The sequence below is a fragment of the Ictalurus punctatus genome, chromosome 9 (assembly GCF_001660625.3).
Source record: "Ictalurus punctatus breed USDA103 chromosome 9, Coco_2.0, whole genome shotgun sequence".
Taxonomy (NCBI): Eukaryota; Metazoa; Chordata; class Actinopteri; order Siluriformes; family Ictaluridae; genus Ictalurus; species Ictalurus punctatus.
The window spans coordinates 28,670,001-28,687,500 of record NC_030424.2 but is presented as its reverse complement, the minus strand read 5'-3'; the positions used below and the strand labels follow the sequence as shown (position 1 = coordinate 28,687,500).

General features: G+C 39.9%; 1 protein-coding gene across 4 annotated transcripts in view; it reads right to left on the bottom strand.

The window, feature by feature from the left end:
- The window catches only part of stac (SH3 and cysteine rich domain), a 63,882-nt gene that overhangs the window by 8,757 nt on the left and 37,625 nt on the right, over positions 1 to 17,500 (bottom strand). For all 4 annotated transcript variants that reach the window (XM_053682635.1, XM_053682634.1, XM_017476464.3 and 1 more), the window contains 4 exons: positions 13,141 to 13,222; positions 12,756 to 12,862; positions 9,006 to 9,084; positions 1,569 to 1,636 (listed from right to left, as the gene is read on the bottom strand). In XM_053682635.1, the coding sequence (XP_053538610.1) occupies positions 1,569 to 1,636; positions 9,006 to 9,084; positions 12,756 to 12,862; positions 13,141 to 13,222 (336 nt within the window). The remainder of the gene's footprint in view (positions 1 to 1,568; positions 1,637 to 9,005; positions 9,085 to 12,755; positions 12,863 to 13,140; positions 13,223 to 17,500) is intronic.

Below are 17,500 nucleotides of genomic sequence, written 5' to 3'. Positions count from 1 at the left end.
CACTGTAAATAACCCTAACCCGTGCCAAAGGGGTTTTTTTTTCTTTCTTCTTTACTGAGCCTCGGATGTCAGCTTTATAAACAGGGCCACACGTGCTACGAATTTGTGCGTCCTCGTAAAACAGGAACCCGCGAGATCAGTGGGAGAGAGAGAGAGAGAGAGAGAGAGAACGAGAGAGCGAACGAGGCCGTGTATAGTCAGGCATCCAGAGAGGGATCGGCTTTTATTTGCGACCTCGTAAAAAGCTGTGCTGATTTCAGACGGCTGCTTATTTATCCCTGTGCGCTCCCTCCGTGGAGCGCGGTTCGCGACAGCGCCGCCGTGCTCCCGTGCTCTCGGCCCGTCCGTGTACCGAAACATCACGTCCGGGGTTTTCCTGGAGATCTCTCAAAAGGCCACGTAGGGAAAGCTGTACAGTTTACACGGTCTATTCCGATTAAAAACGCTCACGTTGCTAAAGCGAGGCTACAGTGGCCTGCGTAAGTATTGGCACCCCATGGAGCTTTTCCAGCTTTTGTAAGGGTTACAACCTGGAATTACTGAAGTAGACTCGATTTGACATTATATATCATGAATCTATTGAAGTTGGGGGGGGGGCTGTCGTATAAGTTCTGACTGCATAAGTATCGCCCCCCCCCCTCCCCCACCCACCCAAAAACGCGTTCCATGGAAGAAACCAGAACGTGTTGGTGTAAGCATACCGTAACAAACAGCATCAAGAACAACAAGAACCTAAGAACTAGTGAAACAAGTCCAGGACAAAGTTCTGGAAACGTATCAGTTAGGGTTTAGTTATAATTTTTATTATTTTTTTAAAAAAAGGAAGGAATAAGGCACAACAATCTGCCTCGAGTCAGTGACTGAGTAAAAACCGGATTAGTCAGAGAAGCACCCGAGCGGCCTAGGGTAAAGCTTAATATTATGCCACCACCACCACCGTGCTTCATCGCTTTTCCCCCACGCCAATATTACGGGCTGTTTTATTTAGATTCATGGCATATAACGTCAATGAATTCTATTTCAGTTTCAGGTTGTGATCGTACAAAAAACGTGAATAAAGCTCAAGGGGGGTGAATATTTACACAAGCCACTATACTGGACTGTATATAGCAATGAAATGAAAAATGAAAAATCCCCCCGCTGACCAAAACCAGGCAAGGAGGCCATTATTCAGGATATAACTCGTTTCCTGGATGTTTTACATTAACGATAAATGTAACCATAAATGGATAAAAAGTCTAAAAGGTCGTTCTTTAATAAGTAAAAAAAAAAAAAACGGTAGTTAATGGCAAACTTCAACAAAGTATGTGCTGTCATAGGAAAATAATCGGCTTCGGGTGGTAACTCCACCACGTGTCGGGTCACGTGACCTCACGTTCACGTCCTCGAACCGTGTTCATGTCGGTTTGTGTTGTTTCAGAAGATCCTGTCACATGCTGAACCTATTTCTGGTCGTTTTCTCAGAGAAACACAGAGGCTGGCGGGAAAAGTGACACCCGACAGTGTTTCACAGCCACACACACACACACACACACACACACACACACACACACACACACACGGCTCACCTGTGAGTCCTCCGGTTTCTTCTCTTCTGTGAGGAAGGTTTCTGTTCCGTTCTCCAGAGACGTGAAGACTGACAAGAGCGGACAGGATTGATGAGGATAAAAACAACATCTCTTATTTATTTATTAAATATTATTTATCTCTTATTTCATTTATTAAATATTTCTCTAAGCTGCTCCTAGGTGTTAATCACTGTGACGTTTAGGTGTTTATAGATTTTATTTAGGTGTTTGTCTTCACAGTTTGTTGTTGATTTTGTTGTTTTTATGAGTTTGAAGTGTTTATGTAGCTGTTTGTAGGTGTTTACTGTGATGTTTAGGTGTTTATAGATTTTATTTAGGTGTTTTTATGCGTTTGAAGTGTTTATGTAGCTGTTCGTAGGTGTTTACTGTGATGTTTAGGTGTTTATATATTTTATTTAGTTGTTTTTATGCGTTTGAAGTGTTTATGTAGCTGTTCGTAGGTGTTTACTGTGATGTTTAGGTGTTTATAGATTTTATTTAGGTGTTTGTCTTCACAGTTTGTTGTTGATTTTGTTGTTTTTATGCGTTTGAAGTGTTTATGTAGCTGTTCGTAGGTGTTTACTGTGATGTTTAGGTGTTTATAGATTTTATTTAGTTGTTTTTATGAGTTTGAAGTGTTTATGTAGCTGTTCGTAGGTGTTTACTGTGATGTTTAGGTGTTTATAGATTTTATTTAGTTGTTTTTATGAGTTTGAAGTGTTTATGTAGCTGTTCGTAGGTGTTTACTGTGATGTTTAGGTGTTTATAGATTTTATTTAGTTGTTTTTATGAGTTTGAAGTGTTTATGTAGCTGTTCGTAGGTGTTTACTGTGATGTTTAGGTGTTTATAGATTTTATTTAGATGTTTTTATGCGTTTGAAGTGTTTATGTAGCTGTTCGTAGGTGTTTACTGTGATGTTTAGGTGTTTATAGATTTTATTTAGTTGTTTTTATGCGTTTGAAGTGTTTATGTAGCTGTTCGTAGGTGTTTACTGCGATGTTTAGGTGTTTAAAGTTTTATTTAGTTGTTTTTATGAGTTTGAAGTGTTTATGTAGCTGTTCGTAGGTGTTTACTGTGATGTTTAGGTGTGTATAGATTTTATTTAGTTGTTTTTATGAGTTTGAAGTGTTTATGTAGCTGTTCGTAGGTGTTTACTGTGATGTTTAGGTGTTTATAGATTTTATTTAGTTGTTTTATGCGTTTGAAGTGTTTATGTAGCTGTTCGTAGGTGTTTACTGCGATGTTTAGGTGTTTATAGATTTTATTTAGTTGTTTTTATGAGTTTGAAGTGTTTATGTAGCTGTTCGTAGGTGTTTACTGTGATGTTTAGGTGTGTATAGATTTTATTTAGTTGTTTTTATGCGTTTGAAGTGTTTATGTAGCTGTTCGTAGGTGTTTACTGTGATGTTTAGGTGTTTATAGATTTTATTTAGTTGTTTTTATGCGTTTGAAGTGTTTATGTAGCTGTTCGTAGGTGTTTACTGTGATGTTTAGGTGTGTATAGATTTTATTTAGTTGTTTTTATGAGTTTGAAGTGTTTATGTAGCTGTTCGTAGGTGTTTACTGTGATGTTTAGGTGTTTATAGATTTTATTTAGTTGTTTTATGCGTTTGAAGTGTTTATGTAGCTGTTCGTAGGTGTTTACTGTGATGTTTAGGTGTTTATAGATTTTATTTAGGTGTTTTTATGCGTTTGAAGTGTTTATGTAGCTGTTCGTAGGTGTTTACTGTGATGTTTAGGTGTGTATAGATTTTATTTAGTTGTTTTATGAGTTTGAAGTGTTTATGTAGCTGTTCGTAGGTGTTTACTGTGATGTTTAGGTGTTTATAGATTTTATTTAGTTGTTTTTATGAGTTTGAAGTGTTTATGTAGCTGTTCGTAGGTGTTTACTGTGATGTTTAGGTGTGTATAGATTTTATTTAGTTGTTTTATGAGTTTGAAGTGTTTATGTAGCTGTTCGTAGGTGTTTACTGCGATGTTTAGGTGTGTATAGATTTTATTTAGTTGTTTTTATGAGTTTGAAGTGTTTATGTAGCTGTTCGTAGGTGTTTACTGTGATGTTTAGGTGTTTATAGATTTTATTTAGTTGTTTTTATGCGTTTGAAGTGTTTATGTAGCTGTTCGTAGGTGTTTACTGTGATGTTTAGGTGTTTATAGATTTTATTTAGTTGTTTTTATGCGTTTGAAGTGTTTATGTAGCTGTTCGTAGGTGTTTACTGTGATGTTTAGGTGTTTATAGATTTTATTTAGATGTTTTTATGCGTTTGAAGTGTTTATGTAGCTGTTCGTAGGTGTTTACTGTGATGTTTAGGTGTTTATAGATTTTATTTAGTTGTTTTTATGAGTTTGAAGTGTTTATGTAGCTGTTCGTAGGTGTTTACTGTGATGTTTAGGTGTTTAAAGTTTTATTTAGTTGTTTTTATGAGTTTGAAGTGTTTATGTAGCTGTTCGTAGGTGTTTACTGTGATGTTTAGGTGTTTATAGATTTTATTTAGATGTTTTTATGCGTTTGAAGTGTTTATGTAGCTGTTCGTAGGTGTTTACTGTGATGTTTAGGTGTTTATAGATTTTATTTAGATGTTTTTATGCGTTTGAAGTGTTTATGTAGCTGTTCGTAGGTGTTTACTGTGATGTTTAGGTGTTTATAGATTTTATTTAGTTGTTTTTATGCGTTTGAAGTGTTTATGTAGCTGTTCGTAGGTGTTTACTGTGATGTTTAGGTGTTTATAGATTTTATTTAGATGTTTTTATGCGTTTGAAGTGTTTATGTAGCTGTTCGTAGGTGTTTACTGTGATGTTTAGGTGTTTATAGATTTTATTTAGTTGTTTTTATGCGTTTGAAGTGTTTATGTAGCTGTTCGTAGGTGTTTACTGTGATGTTTAGGTGTGTATAGATTTTATTTAGGTGTTTGTCTTCACAGTTTGTTGTTGATTTTGTTGTTTTTTATGCGTTTGAAGTGTTTATGTAGCTGTTCGTAGGTGTTTACTGTGATGTTTAGGTGTTTAAAGTTTTATTTAGTTGTTTTTATGAGTTTGAAGTGTTTATGTAGCTGTTCGTAGGTGTTTACTGTGATGTTTAGGTGTGTATAGATTTTATTTAGTTGTTTTTATGCGTTTGAAGTGTTTATGTAGCTGTTCGTAGGTGTTTACTGTGATGTTTAGGTGTGTATAGATTTTATTTAGTTGTTTTTATGAGTTTGAAGTGTTTATGTAGCTGTTCGTAGGTGTTTACTGTGATGTTTAGGTGTGTATAGATTTTATTTAGTTGTTTTATGCGTTTGAAGTGTTTATGTAGCTGTTCGTAGGTGTTTACTGTGATGTTTAGGTGTTTATAGATTTTATTTAGTAGTTTTATGCGTTTGAAGTGTTTATGTAGCTGTTCGTAGGTGTTTACTGTGATGTTTAGGCGTTTATAGATTTTATTTAGTTGTTTTTATGAGTTTGAAGTGTTTATGTAGCTGTTCGTAGGTGTGTACTGTGATGTTTAGGTGTGTATAGATTTTATTTAGTTGTTTTTATGAGTTTGAAGTGTTTATGTAGCTGTTCGTAGGTGTTTACTGTGATGTTTAGGTGTTTATAGATTTTATTTAGTAGTTTTATGCGTTTGAAGTGTTTATGTAGCTGTTTGTAGGTGTTTACTGTGATGTTTAGGTGTGTATAGATTTTATTTAGTTGTTTTATGCGTTTGAAGTGTTTATGTAGCTGTTCGTAGGTGTTTACTGTGATGTTTAGGTGTGTATAGATTTTATTTAGTTGTTTTATGAGTTTGAAGTGTTTATGTAGCTGTTCGTAGGTGTTTACTGTGATGTTTAGGTGTGTATAGATTTTATTTAGTTGTTTTATGAGTTTGAAGTGTTTATGTAGCTGTTCGTAGGTGTTTACTGTGATGTTTAGGTGTTTATAGATTTTATTTAGTAGTTTTATGCGTTTGAAGTGTTTATGTAGCTGTTCGTAGGTGTGTACTGTGATGTTTAGGTGTGTATAGATTTTATTTAGTAGTTTTATGAGTTTGAAGTGTTTATGTAGCTGTTTGTAGGTGTGTACTGTGATGTTTAGGTGTGTATAGATTTTATTTAGTAGTTTTATGAGTTTGAAGTGTTTATGTAGCTGTTCGTAGGTGTTTACTGTGATGTTTAGGTGTTTATAGATTATATTTAGTTGTTTTTATGAGTTTGAAGTGTTTATGTAGCTGTTCGTAGGTGTTTACTGTGATGTTTAGGTGTGTATAGATTTTATTTAGTTGTTTTTATGCGTTTGAAGTGTTTATGTAGCTGTTCGTAGGTGTTTACTGTGATGTTTAGGTGTGTATAGATTTTATTTAGTTGTTTTTATGAGTTTGAAGTGTTTATGTAGCTGTTCGTAGGTGTTTACTGCGATGTTTAGGTGTTTATAGATTTTATTTAGTAGTTTTATGAGTTTGAAGTGTTTATGTAGCTGTTCGTAGGTGTTTACTGTGATGTTTAGGTGTTTATAGATTTTATTTAGTTGTTTTTATGAGTTTGAAGTGTTTATGTAGCTGTTCGTAGGTGTTTACTGTGATGTTTAGGTGTTTATAGATTTTATTTAGTAGTTTTATGCGTTTGAAGTGTTTATGTAGCTGTTCGTAGGTGTTTACTGTGATGTTTAGGTGTGTATAGATTTTATTTAGTAGTTTTATGAGTTTGAAGTGTTTATGTAGCTGTTTGTAGGTGTTTACTGTGATGTTTAGGTGTGTATAGATTTTATTTAGTTGTTTTTATGAGTTTGAAGTGTTTATGTAGCTGTTCGTAGGTGTTTACTGTGATGTTTAGGTGTTTATAGATTTTATTTAGTTGTTTTTATGCGTTTGAAGTGTTTATGTAGCTGTTCGTAGGTGTTTACTGTGATGTTTAGGTGTTTATAGATTTTATTTAGATGTTTTTATGCGTTTGAAGTGTTTATGTAGCTGTTCGTAGGTGTTTACTGTGATGTTTAGGTGTTTATAGATTTTATTTAGATGTTTTTATGCGTTTGAAGTGTTTATGTAGCTGTTCGTAGGTGTTTACTGTGATGTTTAGGTGTTTATAGATTTTATTTAGTTGTTTTTATGCGTTTGAAGTGTTTATGTAGCTGTTCGTAGGTGTTTACTGTGATGTTTAGGTGTGTATAGATTTTATTTAGGTGTTTGTCTTCACAGTTTGTTGTTGATTTTGTTGTTTTTTATGCGTTTGAAGTGTTTATGTAGCTGTTCGTAGGTGTTTACTGTGATGTTTAGGTGTTTAAAGTTTTATTTAGTTGTTTTTATGAGTTTGAAGTGTTTATGTAGCTGTTCGTAGGTGTTTACTGTGATGTTTAGGTGTGTATAGATTTTATTTAGTTGTTTTATGAGTTTGAAGTGTTTATGTAGCTGTTCGTAGGTGTTTACTGTGATGTTTAGGTGTGTATAGATTTTATTTAGTTGTTTTATGAGTTTGAAGTGTTTATGTAGCTGTTCGTAGGTGTTTACTGTGATGTTTAGGTGTGTATAGATTTTATTTAGTTGTTTTTATGCGTTTGAAGTGTTTATGTAGCTGTTCGTAGGTGTTTACTGTGATGTTTAGGTGTTTATAGATTTTATTTAGTAGTTTTATGCGTTTGAAGTGTTTATGTAGCTGTTCGTAGGTGTGTACTGTGATGTTTAGGTGTGTATAGATTTTATTTAGTAGTTTTATGAGTTTGAAGTGTTTATGTAGCTGTTTGTAGGTGTTTACTGTGATGTTTAGGTGTGTATAGATTTTATTTAGTTGTTTTTATGAGTTTGAAGTGTTTATGTAGCTGTTCGTAGGTGTTTACTGCGATGTTTAGGTGTTTATAGATTTTATTTAGTAGTTTTATGAGTTTGAAGTGTTTATGTAGCTGTTCGTAGGTGTTTACTGTGATGTTTAGGTGTTTATAGATTTTATTTAGTTGTTTTTATGAGTTTGAAGTGTTTATGTAGCTGTTCGTAGGTGTTTACTGTGATGTTTAGGTGTTTATAGATTTTATTTAGTAGTTTTATGCGTTTGAAGTGTTTATGTAGCTGTTCGTAGGTGTGTACTGTGATGTTTAGGTGTGTATAGATTTTATTTAGTAGTTTTATGCGTTTGAAGTGTTTATGTAGCTGTTTGTAGGTGTTTACTGTGATGTTTAGGTGTGTATAGATTTTATTTAGTTGTTTTATGCGTTTGAAGTGTTTATGTAGCTGTTCGTAGGTGTTTACTGTGATGTTTAGGTGTGTATAGATTTTATTTAGTTGTTTTATGAGTTTGAAGTGTTTATGTAGCTGTTCGTAGGTGTTTACTGTGATGTTTAGGTGTGTATAGATTTTATTTAGTTGTTTTATGAGTTTGAAGTGTTTATGTAGCTGTTCGTAGGTGTTTACTGTGATGTTTAGGTGTTTATAGATTTTATTTAGTAGTTTTATGCGTTTGAAGTGTTTATGTAGCTGTTCGTAGGTGTGTACTGTGATGTTTAGGTGTGTATAGATTTTATTTAGTAGTTTTATGAGTTTGAAGTGTTTATGTAGCTGTTTGTAGGTGTTTACTGTGATGTTTAGGTGTTTATAGATTATATTTAGTTGTTTTTATGAGTTTGAAGTGTTTATGTAGCTGTTCGTAGGTGTTTACTGTGATGTTTAGGTGTGTATAGATTTTATTTAGTTGTTTTTATGCGTTTGAAGTGTTTATGTAGCTGTTCGTAGGTGTTTACTGTGATGTTTAGGTGTGTATAGATTTTATTTAGTTGTTTTTATGAGTTTGAAGTGTTTATGTAGCTGTTCGTAGGTGTTTACTGTGATGTTTAGGTGTTTATAGATTTTATTTAGTTGTTTTTATGAGTTTGAAGTGTTTATGTAGCTGTTCGTAGGTGTTTACTGTGATGTTTAGGTGTTTATAGATTTTATTTAGTTGTTTTTATGCGTTTGAAGTGTTTATGTAGCTGTTCGTAGGTGTTTACTGTGATGTTTAGGTGTTTATAGATTTTATTTAGTTGTTTTATGCGTTTGAAGTGTTTATGTAGCTGTTCGTAGGTGTTTACTGTGATGTTTAGGTGTGTATAGATTTTATTTAGTTGTTTTATGAGTTTGAAGTGTTTATGTAGCTGTTCGTAGGTGTTTACTGTGATGTTTAGGTGTTTATAGATTATATTTAGTTGTTTTTATGCGTTTGAAGTGTTTATGTAGCTGTTCGTAGGTGTTTACTGCGATGTTTAGGTGTGTATAGATTTTATTTAGTTGTTTTATGCGTTTGAAGTGTTTATGTAGCTGTTCGTAGGTGTTTACTGCGATGTTTAGGTGTTTATAGATATTATTTAGGTGTTTGTCTTCACAGTTTGTTGTCGATCTCGTTTTTCGAGGCTGACGTGTTCATGTAGCTGTTCCTAGGCGTTCACTGTGGTATTTCGGTGTTTATATGTATTTACGGTGGTGTTGTTTGGGTATGTTTAGGTGTTTTTGTGCTGACCGTTGTCGCTGTGTTTCCTGGTGAGCTGCGCATGACTGCAGTGGGCTGCTTCCTCGGGAACCTCAGCAAGATCACTGGTCTGGGCACAAGAAAAACACAATAGTTAACACACACACACACACACACACACACACACAAATACAGGAATGTGCACACCCCAACAAATTGATCATATACTCCATATTACCAAACAAATCAGATATTATTACTCGAATGAGATAATTAAAATAAATATTATTTCTAGGTGTCTCTAGGCTTCTTTCTGGAAATAACTCTCTATAATTTGTTTTTATTGGGGAAATAATTAATGAAATTATTTATTGATTGATTGATTGATTGATTGATTTTCGCAGTCCATGCCAACCCCACGGTAACGTGTGTTTCTTCCCCTTTCTCATGTTTATTTTAACGACCCTTTCGATGCAGTCATTGCAAATAAAAAAAGAAAGAAAAAAAGAAAGAAAACACTCTTAATTGACAACCTGTTTAAATAAACCACTAACACACACTCTCTCTCACACACACACACACACAGATAACTGCTCTTACATTCCTTCTATCACTTTCACACACACACACACACACACACGCGCGCACACCCTCACCCCGTCTGACCCAACCAGCTGTTAAATGATTGCACAGTGTTCACAAATGAGGCGTATCAGCAGCGCTAAGCCGAGAGAAGTGCTAATGGCTTGATTACGAACGGCCTATAAACCAACCGCATACAGATCCGGATCTGCTGCAGAAGAGCGGCGGACATTTTGTTTTAATTTTAATGTTCTCGCTTTGCTACTGAGAGAGTGCGTTTCAGGTTAATGGACTTCTTTTTTCCTTTATCATTTAGAGAGAATGTGTGTGTGTGTGTGTGTGTGTGTGTGTGTGTGTGTGTGTGTGTGTGTGTGTGTGTGTTCTGGCCAGTCCCTCACTCACTTTACATTAACTTTTCCTTTATGGGTAATAATTGCTCTCGAGTGGCCTTATCTGAGCATTACTTAAATCCTGGCGAGTCTGTGTGTCTGCGGCGGTAAGAGTGAGAGTGTGTATTGTGAGAGCGTGTGTGTGTGTGTGTGTGTGTGCGTGCTGAGGGTCTGTATAGTGGTGTTTCAATTCAACAAATCACGCAGCTGAAATAAGGTAAGGTTAATGTGTAGTACTCGGCGTTAATGTTGTGATGTGCTACCTGAACGGACCTCGAACGGGATTATATGGTGTCGTGCTGTGATAGGACGATGACCAATCAATAAACAGGGCGGTGCGATGACGCAGAGTTACTGTTACCACCCTAAAGTGGATTCGTCCGCTGCCAAGGATGACGGTTTTCGATTTATTAATGGACAACGGTGTGGTGTCGGAGGCGTGCCCGAGCGCTCGGGTAAACAGAGGGCGGAGTCCAGGGGAAAAGAAGGAAAAAAAAACAACAATAACAAACAAGGTGCTGAAAAGCGATTAAAGCCACGCCACGTCGCGCTCTCCAAAGCCCGCCTCCCGTGTCCTCGTTCCTCGAGCCAAGGCTTCTACAGACATCCTCTTCTTCTTCTTCTTCTTCTATTTATAGTTACATACAACGCTGTGGAACGTCTGCAAAACAAGTTGTTCTCTCTTGCGCTTTAATGATGTTTACGTGCGGTTCTTGTCGGCGTGCCGGAACGTCATCCGCTCCTCTCTGTCTCTAATGATTCGGAGCAGAAGCAGGACGCAGGATAAATTCCGACCGTGCCGCTTTATAAACGGTTTATCAGCGTCATTAATTAAGATCAAACACCTGGAGTTAAATTAAGGGCATAATAATTACTGAGATTCATCAGCAGCCTCCCCTCCTGCCCACACACACACACACACACACACACACACACACACACTCTGCTAAATGTAGCCTGAAAAGGATAGATACATTTTGTTCAGTGATTATTTTGTAACAGGATAAGCATTGTTGTTGTTGTTGTTTTTTTTTTAAAAAAAAAACAACTTTAAGAATCTGGGCATAAAGCGATGCAATTTTAATTTCCGGACCATGAATTTCAACATGATTAAAGTCAGGACTTTTGGATTCTACGGGAGCATGAACCAGGGTTTAACAATCTGGTGGCTAGTAAATCTGATCAGGTTTAAAAATCAGCACTAGAGATCTGATTTCGAAGTGTCTGTGGATCAGATATTGGAGAAGATGCAGAGAAAAAGGACATGTTTACATACGGACTTGTAGGTAGGTGGGTTGGGTCTGGGTAGGTGGGTAGGTAGGTGGGTAGGTAGGTCGGTGGGTGGGTAGGTAGGTGGGTAGGTAGGTCGGTGGGTGGGTAGGTAGGTGGGTAGGTAGGTAGGTGGGTGGGTAGGTAGGTGGGTAGGTGGCTGGGTGGGTGGCTAGCTAGGTAGGTAGGTGGGTGGGTGGGTGAGTAGGTAGGTGGGTGGGTTTGGGTAGGTAGGTGGGCGGGTGGGTGGCTAGCTAGGTAGGTGGGTAGGTACATGGGTAAGTAGGTAGGTAGGTGAGTAAGTAGGTGGATTGTGTGGGTGGGTAGGTAGGTAGGTAGGTAGATGGGTAGGTAGGTAGTTAGGTAGGTAGGTGAGTAGGTAGGTGGGTGGGTAGGTAGGTAGGTAGGTGGGTTGGTAGGTAGGTAGGTAGGTAGATGGGTAGGGAGGTAGGTAGGTAGGTGAGTAGGTAGGTGGGTGGGTAGGTAGGTAGGTAGGTGGGTTGGTAGGTAGGTAGGTAGATGGGTAGGGAGGTAGGTAGGTAGGTAGGTAGATGGGTGGGTAGGTAGGTAGGTAGGTGGGTGGGTTTGGGTAGGTAGGTGGGCGGGTGGGTGGGTAGGTAGGTAGGTGGGTAGGTAGATGGGTAAGTAGGTAGGTAGGTGAGTAAGTAGGTAGATTGGGTGGGTAGGTACGTAGGTAGGTGGGTAGGTAGGTAGGTATATGGGTAGGTAGGTAGGTAGGTAGGTAGTTAAGTAGGTAGGTGAGTAGGTAGGTGGGTGGGTAGGTAGGTGGGTAGGTAGGTAGGTAGGTAGATGGGTAGGTAGGTAGGTAGATGGGTAGGTAGGTAGGTAGATGGGTAGGTAGATGGGAAGGTAGGTAGGTAGGTAGGTAAGTAGGTGGGTGGGTAGGTAGGTAGGTAGGTAGATGGGTAGGTAGATGGGTAGGGAGATGGGTAGGTAGATGGGTAGGTAGGTGGGTAGGTAGATGGGTAGGTAGGTGGGTTGGGTAGGGAGATGGGTAGGTGGGTAGGTAGGTGGGTGGGTAGGTGGGTAGGTAGATGGGTAGGTAGGTGGGTAGGTAGATGGGTAGGTAGGTGGGTAGGGAGATGGGTAGGTGGGTAGGGAGATGGGTAGGTAGGTGGGTAGGGAGATGGGTAGGTGGGTGGGTAGGTAGGTGGGTAGGGAGATGGGTAGGTGGGTAGGTAGGTGGATGGGTAGGTGGGTAGGTAGGTGGGTAGGTAGATGGGTAGGGAGATGGGTAGGTGGGTGGGTAGGTGGATGGGTAGGTGGGTAGGTAGGTGGGTAGGTAGATGGGTAGGGAGATGGGTAGGTAGATGGGTAGGTAGATGGGTAGGTAGGTGGGTAGGTAGGTGGGTAGGGAGATGGGTAGATGGGTAGGTAGGTGGGTGGGTAGGTAGGTGGGTAGGTGGGTAGATGTTTTATTGTGAATGACATACGGGTTCATGAGATTTGCAAATCGTTGCATTCTGTTCCAACAGTGTCCCAACGTTTTTGGAATTGGGATTGTATATGTACAGATAAACAATCACAGAGAAAGTCTTACTGAGTTTCTAGGAGGCGAGTCTGAGCCGCTGGCCCTCTTGGTCTTCTGAGCGAGGGACGTCCCGAACCTCAGCGCCTCGTACACCGGGTCCACCTTACTGCCGCACGCTGGGACAGGACGACACAGCTGTCAATCAAAACCCAGAACTCTCGACAAAAACCGCCCGGCCGTTATCTTCCATCTTTAGCATTAGCTGTTCAAAATAACCCGATTTGTACACATTTACACTACGGCGCTCTTGATTCCTTCCATCCGATCGGTCAGGAGGCGTCGATTACACGAGAGCACGAAACCTAGCGTTGTATTTCTGACTTATTACGATATAAACACTGGGTATAGCCTTCACATGGATCACGGTGGTCTGAAATGAAAAAGTCTCGCTCACCGATAGGCATGACCTCTTTAATGCAGCCAAACTGCTCCTGGATCAGCAGCGGGGAGCTGGAGTACCTCCTGAAGCCTTTGGGCTGCACACACACACACACACACACACACACACACTGTTTTAATTGAAGCGCTAATCAATAACTAATGCAACATTTTACTGTTATTCATTTTATAAAAAGTCACCATTTTATACTTCCTTACCTGTTTTTCCCTCCCTCCCTCCCTCTATATACAGCGCCCTCCACTAATATTGGCACCCTTGGTAAATATGAGCAAAGAAGGCTGTCTCAGATCCCTCGCCATGTATTCTCCAACCTCATCAGGCGTTATAGAAGACTCAGAGCTGTTATCTTGGAAAAGAGAGGTAGCACAAAGTACTGACTAAAAGGGCGCCAATAATTGTTGCACACCTGTATTTAACAAAGATATTTTTTAATAAACCTGTGCTGTGTTTGGATTGCTCCCGATTGTGTGATATCCACGAGAGCCGAGTATTTTTGTGAATCATTTGAACAAAAGATCAAAAGTTTCAACAGTGAAGTTTTTCACAGCGTTCTTTGCTCGTATTTGCCAAGGGTGCCAATACTAGTGGAGAGCACTGTATCTATCCATCCATCTATCTGTTTATCCCTACATCCATCCATTTACACATTGATTCAACCATCAGTTTATCCATCCATTCATCCATCCAACCGTCTCTCCAGCTATTTATCCGTCTATTTACGCGTCCACTGCCCCTTCATCTATCCCTCCATCTGTTTATCTATCCCTCCATCTGTTTATCTATCCCTCCATCTGTTTATTCATCTATCAATCCATCTGTGTATCCATACATCTATCCCTCCATTTACACACTTATCCATCCATCCATTAACACATCCATTTACACATACATCCACCCATCTATCCATTCAGCCATCCATTTACCCATCCATCCTCTTACACATCCATCCATCCACCCATCCATCCATTTACCCACCTGTTTACCCATCCATCCTTTTGTTTATCCATCCATCCATTCATCCAACCATCCATCTGTTTATCCATCCATCCATTTACACATCCATCCACGCATCTATCCATCCATCCATTCATCCAACCATCCATCTGTTTATCCATCCATCCATTTACACATCCATCCACGCATCTATCCATCCATCCATTCATCCAACCATCCGTTTATACATCCATCCTTTCCTCCAACCATCCAACCATTGACACATCCATCCATGCATCTATCCATCCATTTATACATCCATCCACCCATCTATCCATCCATCCATCCATTCACCCACCTGTTTACCCCTCCATCCTTTTGTTTATCCATCCATCCATTCATACAACCATCCATCTGTTTATCCATCCATCCATTTACACATCCATCCACCCATCTATCCATCCATTCACCCACCTGTTTACCCCTCCATCCTTTTGTTTATCCATCCATCCTTTCCTCCAACCGTCCATCTATTTATCCATCCATCCATCCATCCATTTACACATCCATCCACCCATCTATCCATCCATTCATACAACCATCCATCTGTTTATCCATCCATCCATTTACACATCCATCCACCCACCTGTTTACCCCTCCATCCTTTTGTTTATCCATCCATCCTTTCCTCCAACCGTCCATCTATTTATCCACCCATCTATCCATTCATTTATACATCCATCCATCCATCCACCCACTTGTTTACCCATCCATCCTTTTGTTTATCCATCCATCCATCCATCCATCCATTTATACATACCTCCACCCATCTATCCATTCAGCCATCCATTTACACATGCATCGATCCATCCACCCAACTGTTTACCCATCCATCCTTTTGTTTCTCTATCCATCCATCCATCTGTTTATCCATCCATAGCGTTAAACAAAGAATGACGTGTGTTTGTGCAGTGTTACACAGACACTGTGTTTTTTTATCAGGCTGTTTAAGAAGCGTTGCACCCTCAGTCGAGGTGAGAGAACACCCTGATTCATCTTCTCTCTTACACACACACACACACACACACACACACACACACACACACACACACACACACACACACAAACAAACAACCAGTTGTAATCTCTCATTAGCAAAAGGGGCATTTCAATTGGAAGAAAAAAAAACATTCAGAGTCTTTCATCTGTTCACATAAAGGTGCACTTTCACCCCCCCACCCTCCTACAAACCCACACACACCCCCCCCACGCACACACACCCCCACACCGACACCCACACGCACTCCGGCCACATCATTAACACAGCGTTTATTTCAGTAAAGATTTCGGTGAATCGCTGTTCGATATTTCAACGTGAATGGCGGTTTTGGAGAGTCACACGTGAACCGGCGCGGATTTATTTGAATCCGTGTCTTTCTCTCTTCACCTCGCGTCTTCCCCGCCAGTGACGTGCCGTGTAGCGGTCGGTCTTATCACGTTACCGGCTTCAGGTGGCATCCTAATAAGGAAGCGTTCGCGTTATAAAGCCATACATGGTGCACACACACACACAGCTCTAGCCTTGCCCTACTTGTTGTCTTGTTGCCAAACTGAAGGCATAATCAACATCCTGCGTCTGCTTTGATGAACTCTTCTGTGGCCTCGAGTAAGGAGACAGGCAGCTAAATGAAGGTTCACCGCAGCACCTCGAGCACCTCTTCACTCGCCCAGGCGTGGTGTTTAGGATGCAGATCATTACGGGGAAACCTCGCGGAACTGATGTTTTTATCGCAGCCTGATGAATGCGAGGGACGGCTCAGCGCCGAGAGACGCGCAAGTCACTCTCTGGTCTAAAGCGTACGACGATCCGGATTATTGACCGCGTCAGGAAATGATCCGTCCCGAACTCCTGTCGTTAGGAAGCGAGTCCCGGTTCAGGCTCTGTGAACAATCCTAAGGTCGTGACCGGCTCCAAAACCCACGCAGCACGCATTCTAAACAGTCAGGAAGACAAAACGTTCCGAGTCATCGTCATGGTTTCTACAGTAACGGCGGACGCTCCGCATAAACGGACCGCGGTACGGTTTTCTCTGTACGGAGACGTCTACTGAACGTTTATGGAAGGAGTCTCCAGTGTCAGCGCGTCGTATCGGTCTGAGGAAACCCTAAAAAGTGAGCGGATTTGTCGCCTCAGCCTCCTTCGCTCGCATTCGTTCGAAATTCCGTTTATTAATCGAAGTTCTATTTATAATCCTACACACATCGTGAAGTTTTTCTTTGTCTCAAGTTGAAATGATGTATTTATTTATTTATTTTTTAAAAAAAAAATTTTTATCAGCACACGCAACGCAACTCACGTCCAAAGCCTGCGGAGTTTGAAGAGTCCATCTGGACGGAACGATCGCTCGGGCCAAGAGAAATAAAGACAGATTAAAAAGAACAACTCGCCAAGTTAAGAGAAAACTGAACTCGAAGCCCGAGTCACGAGTACATCGTTCACTTCCGACCACAACCGGGCGCGTTGTTGATCTTTAAACGTGACACGATGATGCTGGAGCTTTAAGAAACAGGCGCGCTGAGGATTCGTGGACGTTTTCCGTTCCGGATATTTTTCCCAGAAACACCTGGCATGTATCCGGATGGGAAAAACAGGCTTCGTATTGCTGTTATTCCTTGGGGTGGGGGGGGGGGGGGGGGGGGGGGGGGTTTGTCTTTTTTTTTTTTTTTTTTTCCATCCACATGATTCTATTTTGAGGTCATTTTTGTCTCTGTGGGGGAATTCTTCACCTTCAGAGGCATATTTTTGACCTTGGGATCCACGCGTTTCTCCAGATTTCATCCATGTTTTAGCCATCCTTCTGCGCTGTGTCCGTTTTTGTGCGATTTTTCCATGTGAAGGCATTTTTATTTTTGGGCTGCGGGTGCGTTTACTTTGCGGTCCCTTTCTTGACTGGAATAAAACTGTTTTGTTCGTATACACCAAAGCTTTGGAAGCACGTTAGCAATAAACACTCATAAGGCTTCATCTATCAGTGATGTTTATCTAGAAAATGATCAGAATAATTGATATTTTGTTACGGGGGGTGCGGAGGTTTAGCACATTGAATCTCAGAGGTTAAGGGTTCGTGTCCCGCCTCTGCCCTGTGTGTGTGTGTGTGTGTGTGTGGAGTTTGCATGTTCTCCTCCGGGTACTCCGGTTTCCTCCCCCAGTACAAAGACATGCATGGTAGGCTGAATGGAATCCCTGAATTGTCCATAGTGTGTCAATGAGTGTGTGATTGTGCGATTGTGTGAGTGTGTGATTGTGCGATTGTGTGAGTGTGTGATTGTGCGATTGTGTGACTGTGCGATTGTGTGATTGTGTGATTGTGCGATTGTGTGAGTGTGTGATTGTGTGATTGTGTGAGTGTGTGATTGTGTG